At 41.7% G+C, this 24254-nt stretch overlaps 2 protein-coding genes across 7 annotated transcripts; one reads left to right on the top strand and one right to left on the bottom strand.

Annotated features, from left to right (window-relative positions):
• The first annotated feature begins 3486 nt into the window (after window positions 1–3486).
• LOC131883114 (brachyurin-like) lies at window positions 3487–19882 on the top strand. Of its 6 annotated transcripts, none has more exons than XM_059230470.1 (5): window positions 3487–3638; window positions 3699–4221; window positions 4288–4371; window positions 12316–12548; window positions 19756–19882. In XM_059230470.1, the coding sequence occupies exons 1-4, from the start codon at window positions 3573–3575 to the stop codon at window positions 12330–12332; spliced, it is 690 nt and encodes a 229-aa protein (XP_059086453.1). In that variant the 5' UTR covers window positions 3487–3572; the 3' UTR covers window positions 12333–12548; window positions 19756–19882. The 6 variants fall into 6 exon arrangements, with proteins under 6 accessions (XP_059086453.1, XP_059086452.1, XP_059086455.1 ...); XM_059230469.1 differs by lacking the exon at window positions 19756–19882 and adding an exon at window positions 12584–12961 and having other exon boundaries at window positions 12316–12512; XM_059230472.1 differs by lacking the exon at window positions 19756–19882 and adding an exon at window positions 12725–12961.
• Window positions 8662–24135, bottom strand: LOC131883113 (two pore potassium channel protein sup-9-like). The gene is made up of 5 exons (XM_059230467.1): window positions 22657–24135; window positions 17398–17553; window positions 16105–16368; window positions 13444–13685; window positions 8662–10405 (listed from the first exon to the last, which is right to left on the bottom strand). Exons 1-5 carry the CDS (start codon window positions 22781–22783, stop codon window positions 9596–9598), a joined length of 1599 nt encoding a protein of 532 aa, XP_059086450.1. The 5' UTR covers window positions 22784–24135; the 3' UTR covers window positions 8662–9595.
• Between the last annotated feature and the right edge of the window lie 119 nt (window positions 24136–24254).

The following is a 24254-nucleotide window of genomic DNA, read 5'->3' as shown; positions in this document are numbered from 1 at the left end:
GTAGTGGCCATTCTTGACCACAAGTACGATATCGATAATCTTCCTTTGAAAGAAACTGAAGCATGGAAAACAAAGAGAAAAAGCTTCATCTCTAACTTAATGGCGTAAAAACAGAGAAAAACATGATAAAAATAATATCAAAAGGAAAGACACATTGAAAATAAAAACAAGAATAAGATCAATAGAGCCGACAAGACAAGTAAGATCAGATTCGGCAAAATCTTGAAAGTTTTGATGGCACATTCCAGTTGGTTTAAGCTGAAAAACAGTCGAAAATGATTCGCAAATCTCTTCTATCACTTAATACACTCCTGGAACTAATAAAGAAACTCCACATTTTCAGAAGTTCTTGAGCACTTTTCTGTCACAATTTGAACTATTGATGGAGGTGTATGGAGTTCCTGATTATTGGGGTAAGACCTGCTTACTCATTCAGTACCACTTTGAATACCCGAACGGCGAGTCTTGTTCTTATCATATTCAATGGTTTGATAGCAAAGTGCAGATTCAGAAAAAAAAAATTTTTTTTCACGTCGCGCAGACATTGTGGCAATTTGACGGATGTGCGAAAGAGATGAACCGAGGCATTGGGAAGAAGACCGGCTAAACAAGCCTCTCGACTTTCTGCTCGACATAAGACCAACATTTTTTGTCGGAGTGTTGGCCTAATGTGTGACTCTAGACTCTATTTGAGTAAAAAGGCGCAGCCAAAGGCTTGATTTGTCTCTCCGACTAAACAATACAATGAGTGGTTTCCTGGGAAATCCTTGCAAACCGGTTTATTGTGCCATGGACGATAATAGTGACGATATGATTGCAAGGGGTCCGTCAAAGCCTGACCGTCTTCTCACTATTAACTAATCTCAAGGGAGACCATTCAACTCTCTGGCCATTGCAGGTGTGACAAAAACAGCCATAAAACCATGCACACCCCTCGCAAAGCCCCGATATTCAGCTTTCTAATGGCATTAATCTCAAAATCGTACAGCTTGGGTTAATATACATATTTTTCAACTCATGTTGTAATGCATAGATCTGGAAGCACGTACTTTTTTTCAAACGTACCCAACACGTGATGGAAAACCACAAGAACAAACACACATTTTTTTTTATCACAAATGTTGACATGGTGATAGTGTAGGTCTAACTTGTTGCTGGATCAGACATTATATCAACACAACTTTGATAAAGAATTATTGATATTTCGTCTTAAATAGCCAAGGGTTCCTACATTCCTTGTGGAGAAAGGAAGTGCGCAAAAACAGCAATCAATTTCATTCAGTTTATGACGTTTGAAATGAAGTACTTCAAACTTCAAAATGCCAAGTCGGGTGTTCCCCAGGGATCCATTTTAGGTCCTCTCCTTTTCAACATCTTCATTGCTCCACTTCGGAGGCTCAGTAGTAAAGTCAGTATATCTTCTTAAGCTGATGATACAAAATTAGTTTGCGGTATGAATGTTCATGATTCCGGAAGTATGGTTTTTAAATCAAATCTACTCTTGGGTTACTGAGATTAACATGGCCTTGAATGGAATGGTTTTTCGTTCAATGACCTTCTGGTCAACTCCTTTGAATACTCTACTCGTAGATAATGAAGGTAAAGATATTGAGCAGGTCTCATCTATGAAAGATCTAGGTGTAGTCCTCCAAAATAATGGAAAGTTCGATGAGCATATCCAGTTGAAGGTGGGTAAGGCTTTTCGAATGTGTGGTTGGATATATCGCACGTTTAAGTCCAGAGATAGCATCACGATGCTAACTCTGTACAAGTCGATTGTCCAGCCACATCTTGAATATGCTTCACCCATTTGGGCTCCAATGAGTTCAGCAGGTTTGCAAAAGGTCGAGCAAGTCCAAAGATGTTTCACTAGGAACATCACAGGAATGACATGGTGCACTCCAACCACACTCAGAATTTTTGGGGAATCCTTTGGTAAATTTTATTGCACCTTGCAAGTGCAAAATTGGACGAGCCTTATTCCAAGTCACCCTTTATTCTACTGCCTAGTGCAATCATCCAAGGTTGATCTGACCAGTCTTGGGAATTTGGAATTGGGAATGACATTCTAAGAAGCTCAGATCAACCCTACATTCAAGGGCTAGCCAAATCTGCCCAGCCTAATTCGTTGGTCGATCAAATATTATATGGAAGTAAGATCAAGTAAAATTGATAACGTTTTCAGTCTTGAATTTGCTGGCGATCCGATTTCCACTAGAGGTAAGGAAGCGAGCCAAGACCTGCATCTGCAAATTGTGCAAAAAACCTTGTGTACCCCAGACATTTCTGCATATTTATTGCATCTGCAAACTTTGCAAACTTGCCATCAACATTTGACACGTTTCTGTAATCTATATCATGCAGTTTCACCCGTTTTAGTGCAAAGATATAGATTTTTGGCAATTAATGACATTTGTCATAATTTTGGGTCAATTTTGGGAATAGAAATTGTGAGAACGAAGTCTCTTGATATTTTTTAACGAATCCTTTTGAAATGAAGGTACAAAATAGATTGCAGATACATTACTGACCACCTGCTCATATGTTCCATCCCTTTCAAATACTTTTGACTCTTTTATCATGCCTTATTTTTTGGAGATGCATATTTTTGGAGATATATATCTATACTGAAATGCTGGTCACAGGGACAAGAATAAAGACGGTTGGGACGCAGTCTCGTTGGTGTGAGGTAATTCTCTTTTAAAAATCAGGCACATCTTGACTTATTCCTGACAACCTTTGATTACTACTTAATCTCGTCATTTCATAACGTTTTTGGGGCAGGTTTTTTGAAATTTTGTTGAAGCTCATTGAAATTTAGTTTTAAGCCAATTTGGGGTAAGAAAGATTCGGATTTGGATAAGATTAGGCAAACAATTTTGGATTTGGATCCGATTAGGTAAAATATATATTGAATTTGGATTGGGCGAAAAAACTCGGATTTGCTCTGATTGAGCAAAGCTTTCGGCTTCAGATTCAGATTGAGCGGAAAAATTTGGATTCGGATTCGGTTGGATTGGAAAAAAATGTCTTGGATTCGGATTACTGAATTCACCTTGCATCGGATTCATAGACTCCGTCTAATTGTTTACCATTTTACGTGTTTTTTCCACTCTTTTGACACTGGATTCCAAACCAAACTTAAAGATAAAAAGTCGTTTTATGATGACATGTGCTGTCATTTAAGAATATGTTTGACAGTTCTGAAAGAAAATAACGTGGACTTTGATACGGGAGCAGTTAACTTTGAGCCATATTTTGTGCCTTGTAGCTCATCGCAGGATTAATGATCAGAATAAACTGCGCTTCAAAATTCGGACATTCTGACTATCTCCTGAAATGGCGTCCGAACTCTTTTGCGTGCCCTGAATCCTGAATATTAAAGCTTTCCGAGGGGTTCGGTAGTTTTGCTCAAGTTCAGTTATCACCCATTTACAACTATATTGAGCAACGGATTCTTAGCTTTAGGAGCTATTTTGTGAATCTGATCTTTCAAATTCCTTTGTTCACTTATCGATTCTAATGGTAAGATAAAAGTGACAAATTGTTAGGAGTAATGATCATTGGGTTCGATGAGTTTCTCTGAGGCAATGGCAAAAGGTCTCCTATATTTTCTACTGTGCTTTGGATGTGCTCAGGTAATTTCATTTACTTTTTTCAACTCATTTTCCTTAAATTTGTCACTCATCTCTGTTTAGGCCGTAATCAAGGAGTGCTGGACGCTAAAGTCCAAACCAAAGGATATTCGAAGCCCTCTTTGCAAAAACCCCTCCAGTAAGTCTGCCATACTGTTTGGCAACTATTTGAACAAATCCACCTGGCCCATCACTCCGATTGGTGCCTCTCCAAATCCTGACCAGGACGCCCATTGCGGCATTGAAAACGCCCCTAGTGAAGAAATTCGTGGTAGAATTGTATGCGGGCAAGAAGCGCTCCCTCACCGATTCCCTTGGATGGCTGCTATCTACCAAGACGATACGTTTCTCTGCGGTTCGTCTATTATTTCCAAGGACTGGATTTTGACCGCTGCCCATTGTGTTGAAGACTTGCAACACGAGATTCATCTGAGGGTGGGTGCTCACGACCTGAGCAAGCCCGAAAAAACGGCTCTGACCGTTGCTATCAAAAAGGAGAACGTCATTTCTCATCCGGAATACAATAACAAGAATCTTAATAACGACATCGCCTTATTGGAGCTTTTAAATCCATTGGTTTTTAATGGTAAGCAAATTAGTATGCTTGCTGATTTTAACGCCATAATCAATTGGTAGTTCTTCTGCTTTGTAGAGACTGTTCGAGCTGTTTGCTTGGCAGACGCTAGGAATCGAGAGAGAGATCTGGTGGGATACAAAACTACAGTGACTGGTTGGGGTAAGACCAAATCTGATGATCAAAGCCATGGTGGGGTATTGAATTATGCCATGGGTGGCAAGGTCATCTCCAATGATCAATGTCAACGACACTACCCTGAATACATTTATCCAGGGAGTATTTGTACTGACATGTCGGATGGTGTTGGTATCTGTAAAGGTGATAGAGGAGGACCCTTAATGATTCCAACCAATAGTGGGCAATACAAACAGATTGGAGTGGTCTCGTTTGGAAAGCCATCTTGCTTGTCTCCTGAGCCTCAAGGATTTACCCGCATCACTCATTTCTTGGAATGGATCAGAAATACCACATCACTTTAAAACAAAGTGCCATCCACCACAGGTGACAGTGGGGATTGGCACTTCATTCGAATAAAGAAATTGATTTAATTTGAGTTTACAGGGTAGCAGCAACGATATTGAAAAAACATTGCTCTATAATTCACCCAACAATCTAACGCTACTGGGACACGGTGGTAAAAATACCATTTTAAGTTTTGACGGAAATTCTCAAGCACATCTGGGCATTTTTCTACCTCAGAAAAAATATGGGGAACAACTTTGAGTTTATTGCCTTATGGAATTCTAGCCCACATAAGAAACTTACATACCTTAAAACCTTATAAGTAGGTAGTACATATAGTGCAAAGTGATTATATTCAGATAATATTACACATGGGATTTAATGGTCCAAATTTCATCGTTTTTAGTCCAAAAATGCCCCGGTTATATGTTACTTCGATTTCCCAAAGAACTAATATCTATTTTCAATATCCCAAAAATGAAAGATTAATTTTCTTTTTCTTGCATAGTCTCACAATAGCTAAAAATGTTATGTAATGTCACTTAAAACGCACGAAAAGTGTAATCTTTGGAAATGTGTTTTACAATCATCATGTGTACACTTAGTAACGCATTCACCTGAATTCTGAAGACAATACATACATCAAACAATGTTATAGATTTTGTCGTTTCTGGAAGAATTTGTTGAAACTGATTAAAATTAGCTTCATTAAGACGTCATTGATATTGTGAAATTTTCAGTGACCGCTCAACTAAATGTCTTTTGGACAGTTCTAAAATAAATTTTCAAAAATCTGTCGTTTTGAGGGTTTTCAATATGGCTGTTTAAGGTCTTAAGCTAATTTGAAATTATGCAAGAAAAAGAAAAATAAGCTTTCATGTTTGTAATAATGAAAATCGATATTAAATCTTTGGGAAATTGAATTAACATTTAACCGGGGCATTTTGGAGCCAAAAACGATGAAATTTGGACCACTAAATCCCATGTAACTTACGAGGGGTGTCCAAACTAAAGCGAGACTGGTGTAATAACTTGGCATCAGGTGACTTCACAAAAAAAAATATTCTAAGATTTTTCAACATAATCCCCCCCTGACTTCAACACACTTTTGACATCTCTTAAGCCACTTTTCAAAAACGAGGAGGAGGCCATTTTCTGAAAGCTGTCTCAGGACCCCTGCACAGCCAATTGGAGGTCATTTTCATTTGAAAAGCGTTGACCAGCCAGGTGTTTTTTTAAGCTCAGGGAAAACATGGAAATCACAGGGTGCCAGATCTGGACTGTAGGCAGGGTGACCAAGCAGGGCAATGTTCTTCTTGGTCATGAAGGCCATGGTTTCCTTGCTGGTATGGGGCCTTGCGTTGTCTTGATGAAGAAGCCACCCTGATGCGAACTTTTTCGGACGTTTTTCACGAAAATGTCTCAAAAATCTTTCCAAGATCTTGCAGTAGTAGCTGCTGTTGATGGTCATCCCCTTGGGCAAGTAGTGCTGGTAAATAGGCCCGTCCGAATCAAAGAACAAAATCAGCATTGTCTTCTTCTCACTTGGAGTAACCTTTGCTTTGACTGGGACCTTGGAGCCTTTAGGACGCCACTGTTTTGATTGGCTTTTTAACTCAGGCATGTAGAAGCTTATCCAACTTTCATCACAGGTCACAATTTTCTTAAGGAATGCCTGTCCTTCTGTAAATTCTTGCTTAATGAAGTTGCAAGAGAATTGAAGATGGGCTTGTTTGTGGTCATCTGTCAACAGTCTCAGAACCCATCTTGCAGAGACCTTGGACAGCTTCAGATCATTTGTAAGAATGAGATGCACGGTTGATTTGGGAATGTCAGACATCAATGCCATGTCTCGAACTGTCAAACGTCAATCCTGTTCCAAAAGGTTCTTCACAGAATCCACTTTATCTTCAGTGCGAATGAGTACTTTTTGATGTTTACCCCGTCTTGATTCAAAGTCCTCCCGACCATCTTGAAATTGCTTAAACCACTTGAAAACGTTCCCACGAGACAGGGCTTTGTCTCCATAGGCAGTGACCAAAAGTTGGTGAGGCTCGGTGGCCGTCTTCCCAGCCTTGGCAAAGGATTGAATGGTCACGTGCTGTCCGTCCATTTCATTTGTTTCCATTTCGTTCAGGGGTGGCGCAATCATACATTAGTCAAAGGGTTGCCAAATAAAAAAATTACAGGTCAAAAAATAAAAGTCAAATTTAACAAGTCGTCAAAAAAAGCATGCCCTTTCTGTTTTGGTTGGGGCATTTCCCTCAAAATTCGTTAGTTTTTTAGTTCTAGCATCAGTCTCGCTTTAGTTTGGACATCCCACGTAGTAGCGGTCAGATAGATTATGTCACAAATTATATTCAAGAGCTAACTAAGTGTGCTCCTAGCTTACATTGAGTAGGTTTTTGAAAACTTTAGTTTTTATAATGTATTTAGGTATGTAAGTTTTTTCTGTGGGCTAGAATTCCATGAGGCAACAAAATGACTTTTTGAGGGAGAAAATTGCCAATCTGTGTTTGGAAATTTCTCTCGAAACTTGATAGGGCTTTTCGAACACCGTGGGGAATGTGATCAACACCAGTTCAAGATGAAAGAGCTCTATCTTATTTAGTTTTCAATTGATATAAAATCTGATCCACCAACGAATTAGAGTTGGTGGACCTGGTTGGCTCTTGAAAGTAGGGTTGAAAAAGAATTTTGTTCAAAAACTTGTTACCATTGGATAGCTGGATATCAGAGCTTTCCAGAGGGTAGACGAGGTTTTTATGGCTATTTTTGTCACAGATATAGGGGTCAGAGGGTCACAGTGGCGCCTGTGCAGTTTGCTCAAGGAATCGCACCAACTCTCACACTTTGAAGGATTGAATTCCATTTTATTTTGAGAGAAGTACCCGATCAGAACACTTACATTGATGTTTTGGCTTCCCTAAAACTGTCGCTTTCCTTTCTATGATCTAATCGAAGGTATTTGCGTTATCCACCAATTTGCCTATGCAGTACATTTTTAGAAAAAATAACTTCAGGTCTTGAGTTGAGTTTGTCTAAGGACCCTGCAAGCAAAGGATTTACAATAGAACACCAAGTTTTTTGCTGCACTTCATGAAAGGTATATTCCGATTTCCAATCAATAGTTTAGATTGTGGTGTTCAAAAGCTTGGCTCAAGATTTAGGGAGGATCGGATTGCGTATGGCAACAGAACATTGCTAACCTTCTTCTAGAAATTCGCTCAACTAGATAGAAAAGCCGGAACTAGAGTGGAACTTTCCAATACTAAATGATTATCCAATTACCCACCCAAAGCATTCAAGCCTGATCCAATATGAGACATGGATAGGATAGTTATTGTTGATGGACTTTGTAAGGTCTTCCTCACGCAAAGATTGATACCGATGACATTTTTGGCAATGCATCAGATCAGAGAGTGGCGCTCGCCAACTTATCTTATTGGGAAGATGAAGTTAGTCCAACTACCGCGAAAACAAGCACCTGACGTGACCCCCATAAAGCTTTTAGCATAGACAAGGTGCCTGTTAATCTCCCCAAAGGCTATCTCCTAGAGATCTCTAATCTGCCCTTTTTGGGAGAAAAATGTCAAGTGTTTCAAATTATCAGCTCGTTTAATTTGAACAAGTAGCATTTGGATATTGAGCCATGATAGTAATATTGTGTCAAAATTAGACCCAATATGACTTGTGTTTAAAGTTTGAAGCACATTTTTTTGATTTTTGAAAATTTAGTTAGCTCACAATACGCTCTGGTCATAATATTTGTTTATACTTGACCTCTAGAGGATATGAAAAAAAGCACATGATCAAGGTGCCAAATTTAATTTAAGGTTATTTTCCCCTTAATTGGGAACCCTAATACTCTCTCAATGATCCAAAGGTTCGAACCATAAAGGACGCCCCCGGTACTTTAAGTATGGCTTATTTCAGGCATTAGTGCCTTTGGGATCGCAAGTATTTGGGAGATGGCCTAATAATAGATCGACTTGATTGGAGCACGTGTATTTATAAAGATGTCATGACGTTATATATGTAATATTATCTGAATGTAAGAGTAGACACACGTGCTATCACTTTGCACTCCATGTACTACCTACTTACGAAGCGACCTTGGCATGGAATAATTGTCCTGAATTTGATTCACCCAAGTCTATCGATTCTGTGGTTAATAACTAGAGGAAAGCAATTTTCCCCTCTTGTGAGGTGTTGGGTTTTTTTTTTCCAAATGTATAACCACAAAACCAATGTGGTGTATGATGTGGAGGGTGTCCTCTTTAGAAAGTTGAAAGGGGACAGAATGGGACAAGTCTATTTATGGAATTAATTGGCATACTCCGGAGAAAAGGGGGAAGTAAGGAGTTCAAAAGAGGTATTAGATTGAGTACGATCTTCAAGAAATGGTCTGACTTCGTTCGTTGTTGTACGAGTAAGTGTGCAGAATGCGGCGCTCAATTGTTTGACCAAGGATTAACCCATGGATTTCCGTTGGCCTTCAAATCCTCTCGAGAGCCACACATTCTTGGACTGTAGAAGTGGATCTGATGGAGACACTCAAAATTCGTGTCGGTTGATTGGACTTGCATCTAGATAGTCGAGATTGGAATACTGTGAAATTATGATTGTCAGTCTTGGGATGAGCTTGAAACTCCCTGGAGACAAGACGTAGCCTTTTCGTCAAGAAGGGATCTGCATCATCGTCATCATCTTTGTCGTCATCAACAGCAGTAATAACAACAAGTTTGGGTCTCAATTATGCATGTGCATGCAATCCCTAGAGCCAGAGAGAATCTAGAATCAGAGAAACTCTATCCTTTTTGCCTTATGACTGTTGTTGTACGTAGTTCCATTAGAACTATTCTGGGCACAAGCTGCACTGTTTCCCGATGACCTCATCTTGTAGCAGTGCTTCTGTCTTTCACAATGAGACTCGTTTGTGGTGGTTCACGTTCTTGGAGAAGGGCACAACTGTAATTGAGTCAACTTCGTCCAAAGCATAGCTTTCACGACGCTCGGTTTCCTCATCATCCACTTCGAGGAACATTCCGCGGCTCCCATTCGAACTCGCCTGGCCATCCGTGCTCCACAAGAAGAACTTATTCAGGAACTTCTTACTTGAGGGTCGTTTCCGTTGGATCCTCCCATTGGCACTTCCTGGCCGACCACCATTGGGATCACGATTAAATTCGCGAATGGAAGAAAAGAAATCACTTCTTGACCCACCCTCACTTAGGCGACACTGGCTGGCTGCCCGACCAGCCGCCGCCACACAGCAAGACTTGGCGCGTGAGGCTGGACGCTTCAAATGAGGTGGCGTGCACGGAGGCAGGCGTAATACAGAACTCACAGTACTTCGCCGGAGGTCATGAACTGAGTCGGCCTTGTTTTGTCGAAGTCTCTCTCTGTGATCACAGCAATCATCCAGGGCGGTGGTGGGCGTGCCACCCCCTCGGTCACGCTCCGAATGGGTCAGCATAGACGTTTGAGAGTTCCAACGGGACGCTTGGGAGTACTTTCGCTTGCTTTTCGGTCGTGCCTTGGTGAAACTGGCGAAATGGTCCTCTTGATAGCGAAGGTTGATTTGCTGAAAGGGATTGCAGGAGTTGCAAGTGCACGAACACACCGAGCGAATCTCCTCCAAAGAACCTGCACCCTCGGCTTGCCAATGGAGGACCTCGTTTTGCTGAAGAATGATATCACCATCCAGTCGGACATTTAATGCAGCAGCCTGGAAAAGAATGTTCGTGTACTTTAGACTTTGGCCAACGAGGCACAGCAAAAGAACTCGTAATTTAGTTATGTTTCCATTTTCTGAAGTCCATCTGATCATTTTGCACATCATCTCGAAGTTTTGGTTTGGGAACACACTCTATTTAATGCGGGTGTTCAATCTCAGCTCAAGAAAGTTCCGGAGAACTAGTTTCTCGTTTACGGGAAAAGCTTCATGAAGTATTGGACAAGCCTACTTTAATGCTTGTACCGTATCCAGTACTATATTTGATTTTCAGAGCAATGCATTTTTGGCTCTCAGGGTCAAATGTCATGTCTTTTAAGAAAGAAGTGCACCATGACACTGCACCAAATTGACCAAGCTTCCAAAAACAAAAAGAAGTGAGTTTATTGCTGATTTTCTAAACCAACGTTGTTATGCATAGCAATTATTTTGCATGGCGTTCTTGGTGGATTGCTCCAAGAAAAATGTCACTGCATTCATATTAAATTGTTGTTTTTTTATCCTCTTATGTACGAACTGGATTAATTATCTCATGTCTTTTTTTAAAGTATTTCGTTTTCCTGACACAATTTAAAGCTGCGCAAGTTCACTTTTTTTTTGGGGGGGGGGCGAATCATAAATCAGATTTTGCCCGAGGAGTTCCAGTCAGATCTTTCTGGTGTTATTTAAGTGTAAATAAAGTAGGAATCCAAAGGTCTCGCTCCTGATAGAAGGATTCTTCTTTTAACAAGTCCACCATGTGATCTATTTTGAACTTTCTTTTACCATTATTTGGTTGTAGACTGAGTACACATTTCATAGAACGAAAAAGGGTTTAATATTAAGGCTTTAAAAAAAAGTCATTTTCAAAATTCATTTTTATTAAACGTGACTATTTTCTGATTGTTCACTTGATGGCCGGTTGCTGGAACGCTCGTCACCTTGAAAAATGTATCATCCTTCTTGTTGGTTTTAAGATAGTGGATTGCATTCTCTTCAACGGTTGCGAAATTTCCGGAAAGAACCATTCCCACAAAAGCATTTGTCTTTGCACATAATAATATCACTGCATAGCTGAACATACAAGGAACTAATTTTCCCCGAAAACTCAAATTGGAATTCATCTTTCTGGTTGACTCACAAGAATATTTTTCCCTTAGTTTCATAAAATATTCCATATTTCTGATGATGGCGCCTCAAATTCGAAACTTGAATTTGAAGTAGATTATAAAACCAGGCAGAACCCTCAGGTTCATTGGACAACTTGAAACAAACATTGTCTGAACTAAAAAGCCCGTACGGTATAGACAATTTGATCAAATGTCAGTTCTCTTAACTAACATCCCATAATCTCTGAATAGAGCGAAACTTTTCCTCCTTTCTCTTGCCAAGAAAATACGAATCTCAGAGCATTTTTACTACCACGGAAACAAAAGCTCTGAGTCTCGCAAATGTGAATCACTTTCTAGAGACTCAAGCACAAAAGTAATAAACTGTGTTTCGAAAGCGGAGAACTTTCCCAATCCCAAGTGAAAAGCCCGAGACTCAAGTTTGTCTGGCTATTGTCTGACTCAAGCAACCAACACACACACCTATATGGAAATGAGCCACCCTATACTGAATTAACTTCTACGTACCAAAGTCATCTCTCGTGATTCGAGACTTTTCTTAGAACAACGTACATCAGTACTTACATACTGACTATACGTACTACTATAAAAGTATACAATGCAGCCTTGCTCAAGGGATTTTTTTGGAGTCCCTGTTGCAGAGTCCTCTCTGGCTCTCTCGATCCCTTGGGAATGCACGCTTATCAACATCTGCCACACCACATTCTATAACCAGGAAAAAAACACGGAGACTACGGCAGTCAGCCGGGTCAAAAAGCCACCAGGATAACGTCGGTTCTCCAATATCCTTTTCAGGACCTCTTGTTCCTTGAGACGTACAATGGCAGATGAGATTCACTTGGCATTCAGTTCAAGCATTAAGGGAATATCCAATGACGTCTGCTACCTAGTTGTGCAATGGGATTACAAGTCAGCTGGAGTGCATTTTTTTGAGATTCAAACTCCAAGTAGACGTAATCGTGAATTCAATTTTCTTCTGCGAAAAAAACCGTGTAAGAGCTGAAGAGCCTATCAAGTGGATCAATTTGGTGAGCAGATTTAAAACTATATCTTCCAATGGTAGGCAAATATGGATTCTAATATGAATATTTTCTTGCCAAACTCTTTTTGGTCTTGGAGTCAGGGTGACGAAGATGGGGAAGATTTCTGTCCAAAGTGTGAAGAAGTCCCCAATCTGAATTATTCAACTTCTCCTGATTTATAGATTGTACGTTGCCGAAGACTCGAAATATGTAAGCCGGTTGTTGGGAGGAGGGGAGAGGGGATTTAAAGGCCGAATTGTAGCAACATGTGCGTTCTATGATTGAAGTCGAGTCCACTGAGCTTGGGAGTGGCTTGCCAACCAAAGTTTGGCGGGTTTCCCATTAACCCAGAAAGGCTCACATGATCATTAATTCATGATGTCATGTTCCATTTCTTGTATTAAAGTCGCATTCTGCAATACTTTTGTCTCATCGAATGGCAGACACATTCGCCGCCATTGCTCATGGTCCTTTGCGAACAATGTTTAGCCGTAAAATATGAGGTTGGGGAAAATGCAATTTCCGTCTCTTTCAGGCCTTAAGGGATTACACACAAGATTGTTTTGTGCTGGCTTTTGCGCAATCATGTTGACAAACAGTCCACGATTTCGCTCCAAGACGCCATCCAGTGCTACTACAGTCATTGTTGGGTTTCTGAAATGTCATCGGACAAGTAGAGGAGGAAGGAAAAAGTGCTGGGATTGCACATCTCCGATTCCAATCACCTGGAAACTCGATGAGGGACTTGGTCAGCGTTTCTTAAGTTAGTAAGAGAAACAAACTTGTCGCACATTGGCAATCCCACAACAACAATGATTGCCTCGAAATAACGTACACGTACTTGGTCAAAGCCATGATGCTTGCGGGAAACAATCCGTGGTCTGTTTATCATCCAACTCACCTGAATAGCCTGTTGTTCATCTCGTTTCTCATCCTCTGTGTTCATGGTCATGAATTTAAGCACCATGAGATTGAGTGAGGCAGCGATGATGGCCAAACCGAACATGATGAAGAAGAGAGCGAAGGCCACATACTCAGGTTTCGTGCCCAAGGAGCTGTCTTGTTGTAAGGCCACGTAGTCACCGAACCCAATGGTGGTCAAAGTGACAAAACAGTAGTAGATGGAGTGGAAATAGCTCCAGCCTAAAAAACAACGTAAACGACAAGGTCAAGATTGGTCTAGCAGCCTTCTTGAGATGCATCCGTTTTGGCGGAGATGCCGGTGTCACTTTAGGTAATTTCATTACGGGAGCCTTTGAAAGACAGTTTGGTTACTTTAGCACTCTGCATATTTGAGAGGCGTCTTGAAAGTAGTTTAGGCTTACAACTCTCAACTACGAAGGAAGAAGTGATAAGGGTTGCCTTCTTCTTGACAAGCTGACGTTGGCGTTGAAATCATAATTTGCCACTGGCTTCGTATTTTTCTGGTTAAAAAAACGCACCTCATCATTTCATATGTTTCATCATTAGAATTCAGATATGGGGTTTTGGTGTGATATCATATAACTATATTTTTTTATTGACTCAAACTAAATAAAGCGTACGATATGTTTCATTATGTCGGCACAATAATCGCTTTTGAAAGGCTTTAGATGCTTCTTATCAGGAATATGGTGCAAAGTTGGCACCCCTGGCATGGATTGGGAAACATTCTCATACATGTTTTCCTTAAAACTCTAAGGGATTGAGCAACAGAAAAGCGGATGCAGAAAACCATTTCAGTTTGAATTTCACGAAGACCAAAGGAAAGAGTAGAAGAGGGGATAGGCTCTGGTTTTTGTGTAAACATTCGTTTCTACGCAATATCCAAGGAAACCATTGACAGACGATCAGGATCGATAACCAATTGTACCTAGTGACATTGACAGGCACAAATCCAGTGTCACTGGCATACGTATTTTAGTAAGTCATTGCGTCTCTCATCGCGCTTCAGATCCTTTTTGGGTATATCGATTGCATTTCATGGGTCTTTAAGAAAGAACGCAAAGTGATTTTTAAGGTATCTCCAAGAGGATATTCAAAATGTAAGAAAAACAAATGTTTTGCAATCCATCAAGGGCACATCTGTAACTGGAAATAACCGATAATGTCAAATGGACACAACTCTCTGTCTCGGCAGTGAAATTATATTTATATCCGGCAAACACTTTTGTCTTGTGTCCCCCTATTCACAACCGAGGAGAGCGTGAAAAAATTGCTGTCATACAATTTTTTTTGTACAGTTTGTAGTGCATGTGTGGGAAATTCATTTCATCTGATGTTTGGGATTCAAGCGGAATTGAATCGTAGGAACGGGAACACTTTCGAGTACTTGATTTCCACTTTCGAGGTTCAGTAACCTCAGGCAAACGCGAAACAGGTACCGCACCCTCGTTCCAAGAAAACGGGTCCATTTCCTCTAAAAGCATACCGATTGCTCGCTTACAATGTTCCCTCCAGTACATTGGGACCCCGTAAGTACGAAATGCATCAACATATGCCAGAGCCGAGACAACATTTGCCAATTTACTTTGACTACTCGTTCTTCTAAATTGCAACACATTCTGGGATTCGGAACTTGGAATGGATCTCAAACAATGGGCATTTATGTGATGTTGTCTGAATACAGGGTTGCCATAAAGGCTGGAATTGCGGAATGTCTCGAATTGCCTGATGCCATCAGAAAATTTTCCGCTCCACTTCTCTTTCACGAGTCATTGTTCCTGGAAATTTATACCTTTCCGCTTTTGACAGGAATGGAATGAATTCCACACCTTTGAGTTATGGATGCGGCTTTTGGCGCCGTAATTTTTCAGGTCCCTTTATGTTCGTATTTGATAAATATGTTACTAGTGGAACAACAATCTCGATGTGGCAGCCATAATTCGTGACGTAAGTACTTTTCTTTGGCTTAAGGTACGAAATTCTCGTTAAGCATTCCGGTCCTAGGATAAAAATAACTCCGACGAGATCTAGCGCGAAATCTTATTTGAGCAAAATGGCTAGACACTCGGCCTTGATTGGCCTTGGGAATGGGAACTAAAAAAGGTAGTCTCTCTCCAAGGAATCACCAACTCATTTCTATCTAACCATATTTCATGTCCCTAATCCGCCAGGGTGACAAATGGAAGCCAATTCATGCATCCACTTGGCAACTCTGATCCATGGAAACTTATCAAAATATAACAAAACGTTCAATAGGCTTAGGAGCGGAAAAATGATTATATGAAGCACTCATTTTATATACTAGCCCTTTCGTACATGGATCTGATGCTGAAATGACAAGGCAAAACTGCGTAGTACTCCACATTTGATGGCCAGCTTACAAGTGAATGAACCAACAAAAGTTCCCACTCCCCTGGTTATCGTCCTTGTCTCGACAACGTATCTATTTTCTCTCGGGCCATAAAGGTTTATTTTCCTTGGCCTTTTCATTTCCCACATTCAATTCGAGTGTCGTCACACACCACACTGCAGGCTGTTTTAGGGGGTATCTTTATCGACCTTGAGTGGACAACCACCGCGAATAGGGAAGGTTGACAAGAACTCGGAACGTTCATCTTGCTTTGGACCAAGGACTTACCTTCGTAGTGCGAAAAGGCTGCTGCGCCAGCTGTGACCACGATAATGCTCAAGGTCGTCACCACTGATATGAGGTCCATCTCCGTGGTCTCGTTCTGTTTGGCCTTGAGACCACGGCGGATTTTATTGATCACAATGGAAGAGAAATTATTGAGACGTTCACCAATGGAATTGAACATGACCAGGCCGAGAGGGATGCCAATCATGGCGTACACCATGGTGAACATTTTGCCTCCGTCCGTCTTGGGTGTTGAGTGACCGTAACCTGGAAACGAACAATGCACCACAAGAATAAAGTACAGTGTTCTTGTGTCTAACTCGGCTCAAAAGGGAAGCAGGGTCTACTGAGGAAAGAAACACGCCAACCACCAATGAGCCACTTGATGCCAATAGCATGACAGAGGACCCTGTAATTACTTGGAGCTAAACATATAAACCTTCCATACGAACTTCGAACACGCAACTCCCTCCCCCTTCTCGGCTAGTCCCTCTTGATCCCTCAAATGCCCAAATGGTTGCGACACATTAAAACCATCAACATAAGCATAGGTTTACAGGGTGGCCAGAAGTAACGAAAACTCCACCTTCGCAGTTAAAACACGAATCGAGTAAACATTCAAATCAAAATCTACGCGTAAAAACTGTGAACCTGGGTCATTTGTTAAGGTTCGCGATTAAGAAATTTTACTTGTATTCGACCATTATGGAGACAGGAGCGAATGCCGTGAAGCCACCATATGTTGCCTCTGCGAGGACAAAGTATGGCAGTCGTAGCGATTGAGTAGAACGTAAGTTGCCTTTCTTTCGTCCCAACTGTGATCAAGTTCGTTGTACTTTGGAAGCTGTGGTGATCATGAAACGAAGTCCATATCGAGTGATACGCTCAGAACTTCGTACCTGGACGTTTGTTTAATTACTGTTTGGCTAGGAAATTGGCAGGCTAACTGACTTTGTCTTTAAGCACAAAATTAATTCACTGCTGTTATTTCCGGGCTCCAAGTACTGTATTGCGCTCGGCAGCACCTTGAGCACCTCGCATTGCTTGTCTTGTGGAAGGATAATTACAATGCCATGGTAAGAGTTTAAAGAATGAATGGCAAATTAGGCTTTGAAAAGCGTTGCACATGTGGCTGTTTCCAGGGGCTGGGAAGTTCTAATATCAATCTCCTTTTATTCGGAAAACGATGAACTGCGGTTCTATAACATCAATGCCGATTAGATAAATCTTCATTGACAAATGAATTCCTTCGACAACTTGCCCGTCCATCGTCGAGAATGGTTGGAAATGACTTACCAATGGTGGTGAGGACGGTCGTGGCGTAATAGAAAGAACCAGCGAACTGCCAAGGTTTCCCAGCCTTGTAAGGTTGCAAGAGTTGGATTATTTCCTCCAAGACATCAAAGTCACCAGCAGTGATGTTGTATTTGGCCAGGATTTGCTCTTCAAGTTCTGAAAAGGAACGAGAGAAAAAGATTAGCCCCGAAGACCATCTTCAAGTGAGGACCGCTTTTAAGGAGTGAGACTTTTCTCACCCAAGATTATCCACGCATTTGAAGGCTTACGATCTTTCGCAAGTCTGGACAATAAAGCTACATTTCGCTACCCAAAGGAGAGCGAATTGCAAAAGTGCTTTTCCAACTGAATCACGCGATACATTGGATAGTGAAGATCGTTACGGCTTCTTGAGTTAGGCCCTAAATAAAGATAGGCAGACAATGACCCCCGCTATCAAGACCGTCTCTCACAAATCGAATGAATCGAAGTCTCTCAAGTTGGGGATCGGTCACTGATGCTTTCATGTGAAGGCACCGGAAAAGCTAAAATTGGCCTTGCTCTCAAAATCAATTACCCCCGCTTTTCAATTGGGTTTTAGGTCCTCCCACTCACGAAAAAAGAGATAGATACAACTTTTAGTGAAAATGACCTCAAACGAGTCCTCCAGGAAAATTGAGCTTGTTTTGGAAGACAACTTGATTGCAACTTCTGAAAAATATGGTGTCGACGTTTTGCGTTGAGAGAGGTCCACTAAGAATGCCCACATGGTCAGTGAGCAACAATTGGCCTTGTAAGGCTCACTGATGTCCGTAAACCAACTTTGAAGGTAGCTTGGCTCCGGTTGAGCTACGGTAGGAAAGTTACCTCAAAATGCAGCGTTTTGGGATTGAGAACTATCCAGCTTGATATTGTGGAGAAGAACAAGATGAGCTGTTCCAAGTGGGTTCCACTTTCTAGATTTTGAGTTCATTTTAAATGACATTTCCTCCTTACGATAATCCCCTTATTTGCATACTGAAGAACGTTGAGCACGACCAGAGAGAGGTTCTATTAGTCAAAACAAGGCGAACAGACATCTCCGAAGACGAATCGCATTTGGAACACAACTCCCATTTATTAGTAGCCTATCGAAATTTAGTGCCAAACAAGATTGTTTATTTACAATGGAGAAGAAAGTGCCAAGTGCTAAGAAGCGGCTTGTCGTAAATACGCACACGTAGCAGTTAATTTGATCCGGTTTCCAAGTTGACAAAAAAGTGGAACAAACCGTCCAAAAATAGCTGGAAAAGAAAGGTCAGCAGCTTGAGGCTTTGTAGCTATTTCCGACCTCTGTCATTGGAGATAATCCACTGAACTACCCCTCAAGATGATTTCTGTAGTACCTGAAGATTCCCTGCGAAGGTTGAACAGCCTTTTCTTCAACTTTTCTTCACTCCACATTATCTAGAATAATCTGGGACGCAATCGACGCCCACTACCCTTTACTATCAGATGGACCATGTTGGATCCTTTTTGGCCTGTTAGGTGATCCAACTGGTTTTGATTCAAATCAGTTCAATCCCGCAAGGACGGAAAGGAGATAATCCGTTAATTGGCAAATCTTGTTCAAAGGCCAAACGGGACTGATTGCTGTTATTCCTGGCATGAAGCTGACGATATGTGATACTTAGAATTATGAGATAGAAACCCTTGCTTAACGCTGTGGAAAGCTCGATCTGAAATTTATGCCAAATGAACTTTCAAATAAAGCCGAGTTGGACAAAGATTTTTAAAGGTTCATCAAAGGAAGAGCTTTGCCTTCTTCTTCTTCTTTCTCTCGAAGGTTCGTGTCCACCCAATTCTCATTTGAGACCAATTTATTTTAGCTCTCAAGTGACGGAACGTAAGCTTAGAGTACACTCACTCGGATGCTTTTCATTTTGAGGTTGGAAAATGGAACAACTTGCTCGTAGATCCCAAATTGAAGGCGAATTGCACTTCCCAAACAACCAAGGCTCTTTTTGTGAACTGTTATGGAATCGAGTGATGACGGATGTTGGCAAGATCCAACAAGACCCAAGCAATTAAATTGATTAGATTTGAGCACCTTCTTCCAGGATCGGCGGCGCTATTTCCGACTGGGGGAATGAAAAACAGTGACAAAAAGACTGAGGACGAGAGATTGAGATGATCTATTTATACCCGTCGTAAGCGCTCAAAGTTGGCGTTTTTCTTGGACATGAAAAAAGTTTGAAAAGTTCCCACCTTTTCCCGCTTGAAGCTCTGCAGCAATGTTCGACGGTGTTTACTTAGCTCCAAGTTCCTAACACTCGCCCTCCAAATTTGATGCCGTAGAGATTATCAAAAAAGTTCATTCAAATTTGAACAATATTCCAGCTCATTCTTATTCGTGTCCTGAAATTGGCATTTCATCCACGGAGCCGGCGACTCAATCCAGCACCCTCCATCAACCCATAGAAGGAGGAGCAACCGGGAGGCTTCCTCTCCAAAATGCAATTGGATCTGCTCTTCAAAACAAGTTTTGAAACCGACCTCAACTCTCGGGGATTCAAAGCCTCGCTTTCAACTTCGTGTATCATACGAGCCAAGCAAGGCCAAACTTGGGCCTATTATCAAGGTTACTTTCTGAGAGCCAATGCTCTGAGGCGCATCCGAGGAAACAGCGCCAATGACAAATGACAGCTACGCCGACGAACTCATTTCATTATGATTATCCTCGCCCAGTCCTCGCCATCTTCTCCTGGAAAGAAAACATTGGCCAGATTTCCCCCACTGTGGAGGGCTTGCTTTCGTTCCAATATTATTGGATCACTGTCCACGAAGCTCAATTTGATTGAGCCACTTAACCAACAATTTCCAATTACGTATGTTGGTTCCGAATCACTAATGTCGATCTTCAAGAGGCCAAAGATCGCCTATTCAAGTTTTTCACTCAATGGGGCTTCCAAACGAGTGAGTGTCTCTACTCTTAGTATGGCTGCCAAGAGCAAAGCTGGCAATCTCATTAGAAACTGGAATAAAGCACAAGTGGAGATCTAAAGTTTCATTGCATCATGAAGAAAAGCCTTCTTACTTCCTTATCTATCTTACAAAGAAGAAGGGATGGAAGATTGTTGAGCCCCAGAAGACTCTTCGTCTTTGGCATCAAAAGGGTTACTGCTAAGAAATGGGAGCAAGTGCCTCGCCCCTGCCTTTCACTTCAAAGCTTATGCTTTGCTTGAACCTATATGGGGGTAACATAAAAGTGCTCATTGATAATCGATGAAAGACTCCTCTTGCGCAGGATCGAGGGTGGGTGAAAGCAGAAAAAGTAAAAGATGGGATAACATGATTTGGATTTATGTACTTTATGCATCATTATACCACAAAAAAAAAGCTCTCTAAATAAAGTGGTGATCCAATGAACGTGAAAAAAAATACATCACAAACAGATTCATATTCAGATCTGTCTCATTTTGAGTCTCAAGAAAATGCAAAAACACGAGACCATTGCTTTTTGTAATGTAGCTGAAAAGCCAAGAAAGCGTTTTTGAACAAAAACAGTGAGATATAGAATCCCACAAATCTCGCAGTATCTTTTGCAGTAGTTTGACAAGTCCTGGCAGCGATTAGCATCCAAAATGTAAGAATAAATGTACGTCATGTTAAAAAGGCAAGGAAATTGGTTTCTTGTACAATCACGGTTTCTTGTACAATCACTGTTTGTGAGGAAAAAATCCAGTGGATGCAGTTTTGCGGGGAATGAAGCTCAAGTTAATAGCTCTCCAACCCGAATGAATTCATGTTGAATGGCGTGAATGAAACCAGGCCATTCAGTGTTTTCAGACCATTTTTCTCTCTTTCATCTTGCGGATCTTTTTCAAAATGTTTTTTAAAAGTATAGAACCTAATCGACTTTTTAGGCTGGTTAAAGAAAGACCTAGCCTTTAACGCAATCCGAACAAAGAACCTTCTATGTCGTCTTGTACTTCCCATGGTCGAATTTGGCTACCCTTCTTTTCATTGTTCTATAATGTTCTGAATTTAAACGGACTTCATTTCATTTTAGGAAAGAGCCAAAGATACAAGCCATTCCATTCTGTTGTTGAGGAGCACGTTCTGCAGCATCGGAAAGTTTCTGTCTGATAAAGATAATCGAGCTTTTGCACTTTCTACCATTACCGTTTTGGCCACACTGCCACACAATTCCGTGTTTCAAACAACCAAGACTTTGATGTATTTATGAGCAGATCTGTGTGGTAGATTGCCAACTGATACCACTGCATGGGGAAACATACTGTATCTGCACAAGCAGGTCCAAAATTGCCTGAAAATTGAACAGATTTTTTGAGCCATTTGCCTTGTTTGCAAACCGACTTCCTCATAGATAAAAGAATATTGGCCCATTTCTGACCTTGTTGGAACTTGCGCCCGTTTGGCGTTACTCAAGGACAAAATTGCGATATCGAAAAATTGATATGCATTTTTGGCGTTGAAATGGCTTTGAAACGGGATGCTTTGTGGAACTGAATATTCAACTCCTCCTGGGAATGCTCATGAAGCGGCTTGCGCTGGAATTCGTGGTGAAATAGACCCCAATTCCCGAAGGATTTATGTACATCCTAATCCGAATTGAAAAAGACCAAGAGAGGAAAGTCGTAGTGGCTACTGGCCGTGCCGAGCCATTTTTTAGGACAAGCAAGTCCTTGAACAGTTCTCAATTAAGGGTATCTTTGGCATGAATCACCACCAGGAACAATGCCATTTTCTGGCAAGGGGGGAAAGGCGAAACCATCATTGGCCAAAAACTCAGCTTCCGTGCGCCTTGTCATATCATGCAAAGAAATGATGATGGTTTGCACTAGTCCGACAATCGAACATCATCTCCAAAAATTATCATCTTCTTGATATAATTACCGAGGACGAAGAGGGAGCGGTTAACACGAAAAATAGACTTAAAAGAGCTATGACCGCAATAGACATCTTTACTTGATATTCTAATGAGTGGCTTTAGATTTTAAATGGAAAAGTAGGGTGTTTGAAAAAGGTCGCTAAGAGTGATGCTGGAAGTACAGTTCCCTTTCAATCCAGCGGAAGACAGTAGCTTTGAGCTTGGCGAGACTGTGCTTAATGGGAAGTTAGCCCATTGGACAGTATCGCATTGAAGCAAATGAAGTCAGCCAGTGATAGAAGATTACGAGGCATTGTTTTCAGGAAACGATACTGTCCTCGCTTCCTTGGTGCTTTTTTTTGGAACTCTGGAAAGAAGATGAACGGACAGAAATATGCTCGACTTACTTTCGAGTGCAATCTTCTGCCTTTGCTCCTCTTCCGACTCGATGGCATCAAAGATGGAGGCCCCAATGAGTAAGTATGTCAAGGTGCAGACAATGAGGCTAAGGGTTCGGACGTTTTGCTTCTTCATAGTCACCACAGTGAAGCACCCTGGGCCTGGGATTCACCGCCAGCATGTGGCCTCCAACACATTTCTTTGAGGCCCAAGGTGTGTATCAGAGGCCTGTGGCGGGTGGTGGCTTAATGTCCCGGTGGTCCCATCATCCCAATTTAGGCTACGAATAATCACTCGGACTTCTCGTCATCCTGAATCTTCCGAGTTATGTCCTCGGTCCTCGGTCCTCGGTGGGCGAGGCGCTCGGCACTGGATATTCCAATCACTAATCAGACATAACAAGTCCCGAAGGACGCCAGGCTCCTGGGGACAGGCTAAAGAGCATTCGTCGAGTGGTTTGCTCTAGATAAGAACAAATATGGACAAGCAACTCCACGATGATTTGTTTCTCATTCGCACGAGTAGATAAGGCCAGTGTACTTTGCTCTGGAGCGGGCACAGATTGGTGCCAAAGGCATGTACCCTATCAATCACTCACTGATTAGAGGCTTGAAGGATCCGCATTGACTCTGTCGTTTGAATCTTTCACTGTCTTTTGTTTCAAAGAGAGGCTACTCGCACAGATGTACTGTAGGTGAAAGTTTTTGCTTTCCTCCGGCATAGGTTCCCTGAGGCGCCCGCTACTTCCCGTAGCAGTCCCCGACACGGACCAAATTTAAAACACTTGAGTCAATAGCTGAAGTCCTGATGCATCTCCAGCTCTTCGGCATTAAACACCGCCAGTTCTCATCATCACAACACGGCTGAGGTCTCCTCGGAACATTGTGATCCGACACAAATGTTGACCCTCACTTGATATTCATGGGAAAACTGATCGGAGCCCGTTTCCAACAGACGGCCCACCGACTTCTCAAACGAACTGGCAGATCAAGGCCCAAGCATCCTAGTGGCCGTTCACACTCCCATTTGGAAAAGGACTAACTTATCAGCACCCTCAAATTTTATTCCACTCTTTATTTTTCTCAGGCCGACTTGGGACTTTTCTCCCCACCAACTGAGCGAGAGCGAGAGCGAGCGAGTTGGACCAAATGCAGCCTTGGTTCCACTCTTAAGAAGACAGCTCTCTTCGTCGAGCCTATTGCTGGTGGCCTTTGCTCGTCAAAGGCGCAGACGCAGCTGCCAAGTGAACGGAGGGAGCGAGGGTGGGCGCAGGCAGCAACACGGACTGAAGAAGACGGGAGACCGAGGGCGTCCAAGTTCTTGAGGACCACACATACATACACACAAAACATCTCCGATAAGGGACGAGCAGCGTGGGGAACGAATGGAACAACGTAGAGAGCGAATCCCCTACAAATGCTGCAATTTTGGAAGTAAAAGAGAGCGGAGGACGAAGAAGAAAAGGAACAAGGAAAAGAAGAGGGACAGGAGGGGAGAAAGAGAACGAAAGAGCGAGAGTAAGAAGAGGACGGGAACAGGGTTGCTGATAAACCTCCACTTTATACTTACTTTTGATTTGGTTCAGGGACAGAGAGAGCAAAAGTTG

The sequence above is a fragment of the Tigriopus californicus genome, chromosome 7 (genome assembly GCF_007210705.1).
Source record: "Tigriopus californicus strain San Diego chromosome 7, Tcal_SD_v2.1, whole genome shotgun sequence".
Lineage (NCBI taxonomy): Eukaryota > Metazoa > Arthropoda > Copepoda > Harpacticoida > Harpacticidae > Tigriopus > Tigriopus californicus.
Note: the sequence above shows the minus strand (reverse complement) of the source record. Positions and strands in the feature narration are given on the sequence as shown.

Bases quoted from the DNA above. Each gene is read 5' to 3' on its own strand.
- LOC131883113 (XM_059230467.1), bottom strand. From the start codon at position 22,783: ATGAAGAAGCAAAACGTCCGAACCCTTAGCCTCATTGTCTGCACCTTG. The intron at 16,369-17,397 runs GTAAGTCATTTC...GTTCGTTTCCAG, and splicing joins GACCGTCCTCACCACCATTG to GTTACGGTCACTCAACACCC. The intron at 10,406-13,443 runs GTGAGTTGGATG...ATTCTTTTCCAG, and splicing joins ATGAACAACAGGCTATTCAG to GCTGCTGCATTAAATGTCCG.
- LOC131883114 (XM_059230468.1), top strand. From the start codon at position 3,573: ATGAGTTTCTCTGAGGCAATGGCAAAAGGTCTCCTATATTTTCTACTG. The intron at 3,639-3,698 runs GTAATTTCATTT...ATCTCTGTTTAG, and splicing joins TGTGCTTTGGATGTGCTCAG to GCCGTAATCAAGGAGTGCTG. The intron at 4,222-4,287 runs GTAAGCAAATTA...TCTGCTTTGTAG, and splicing joins AAATCCATTGGTTTTTAATG to AGACTGTTCGAGCTGTTTGC.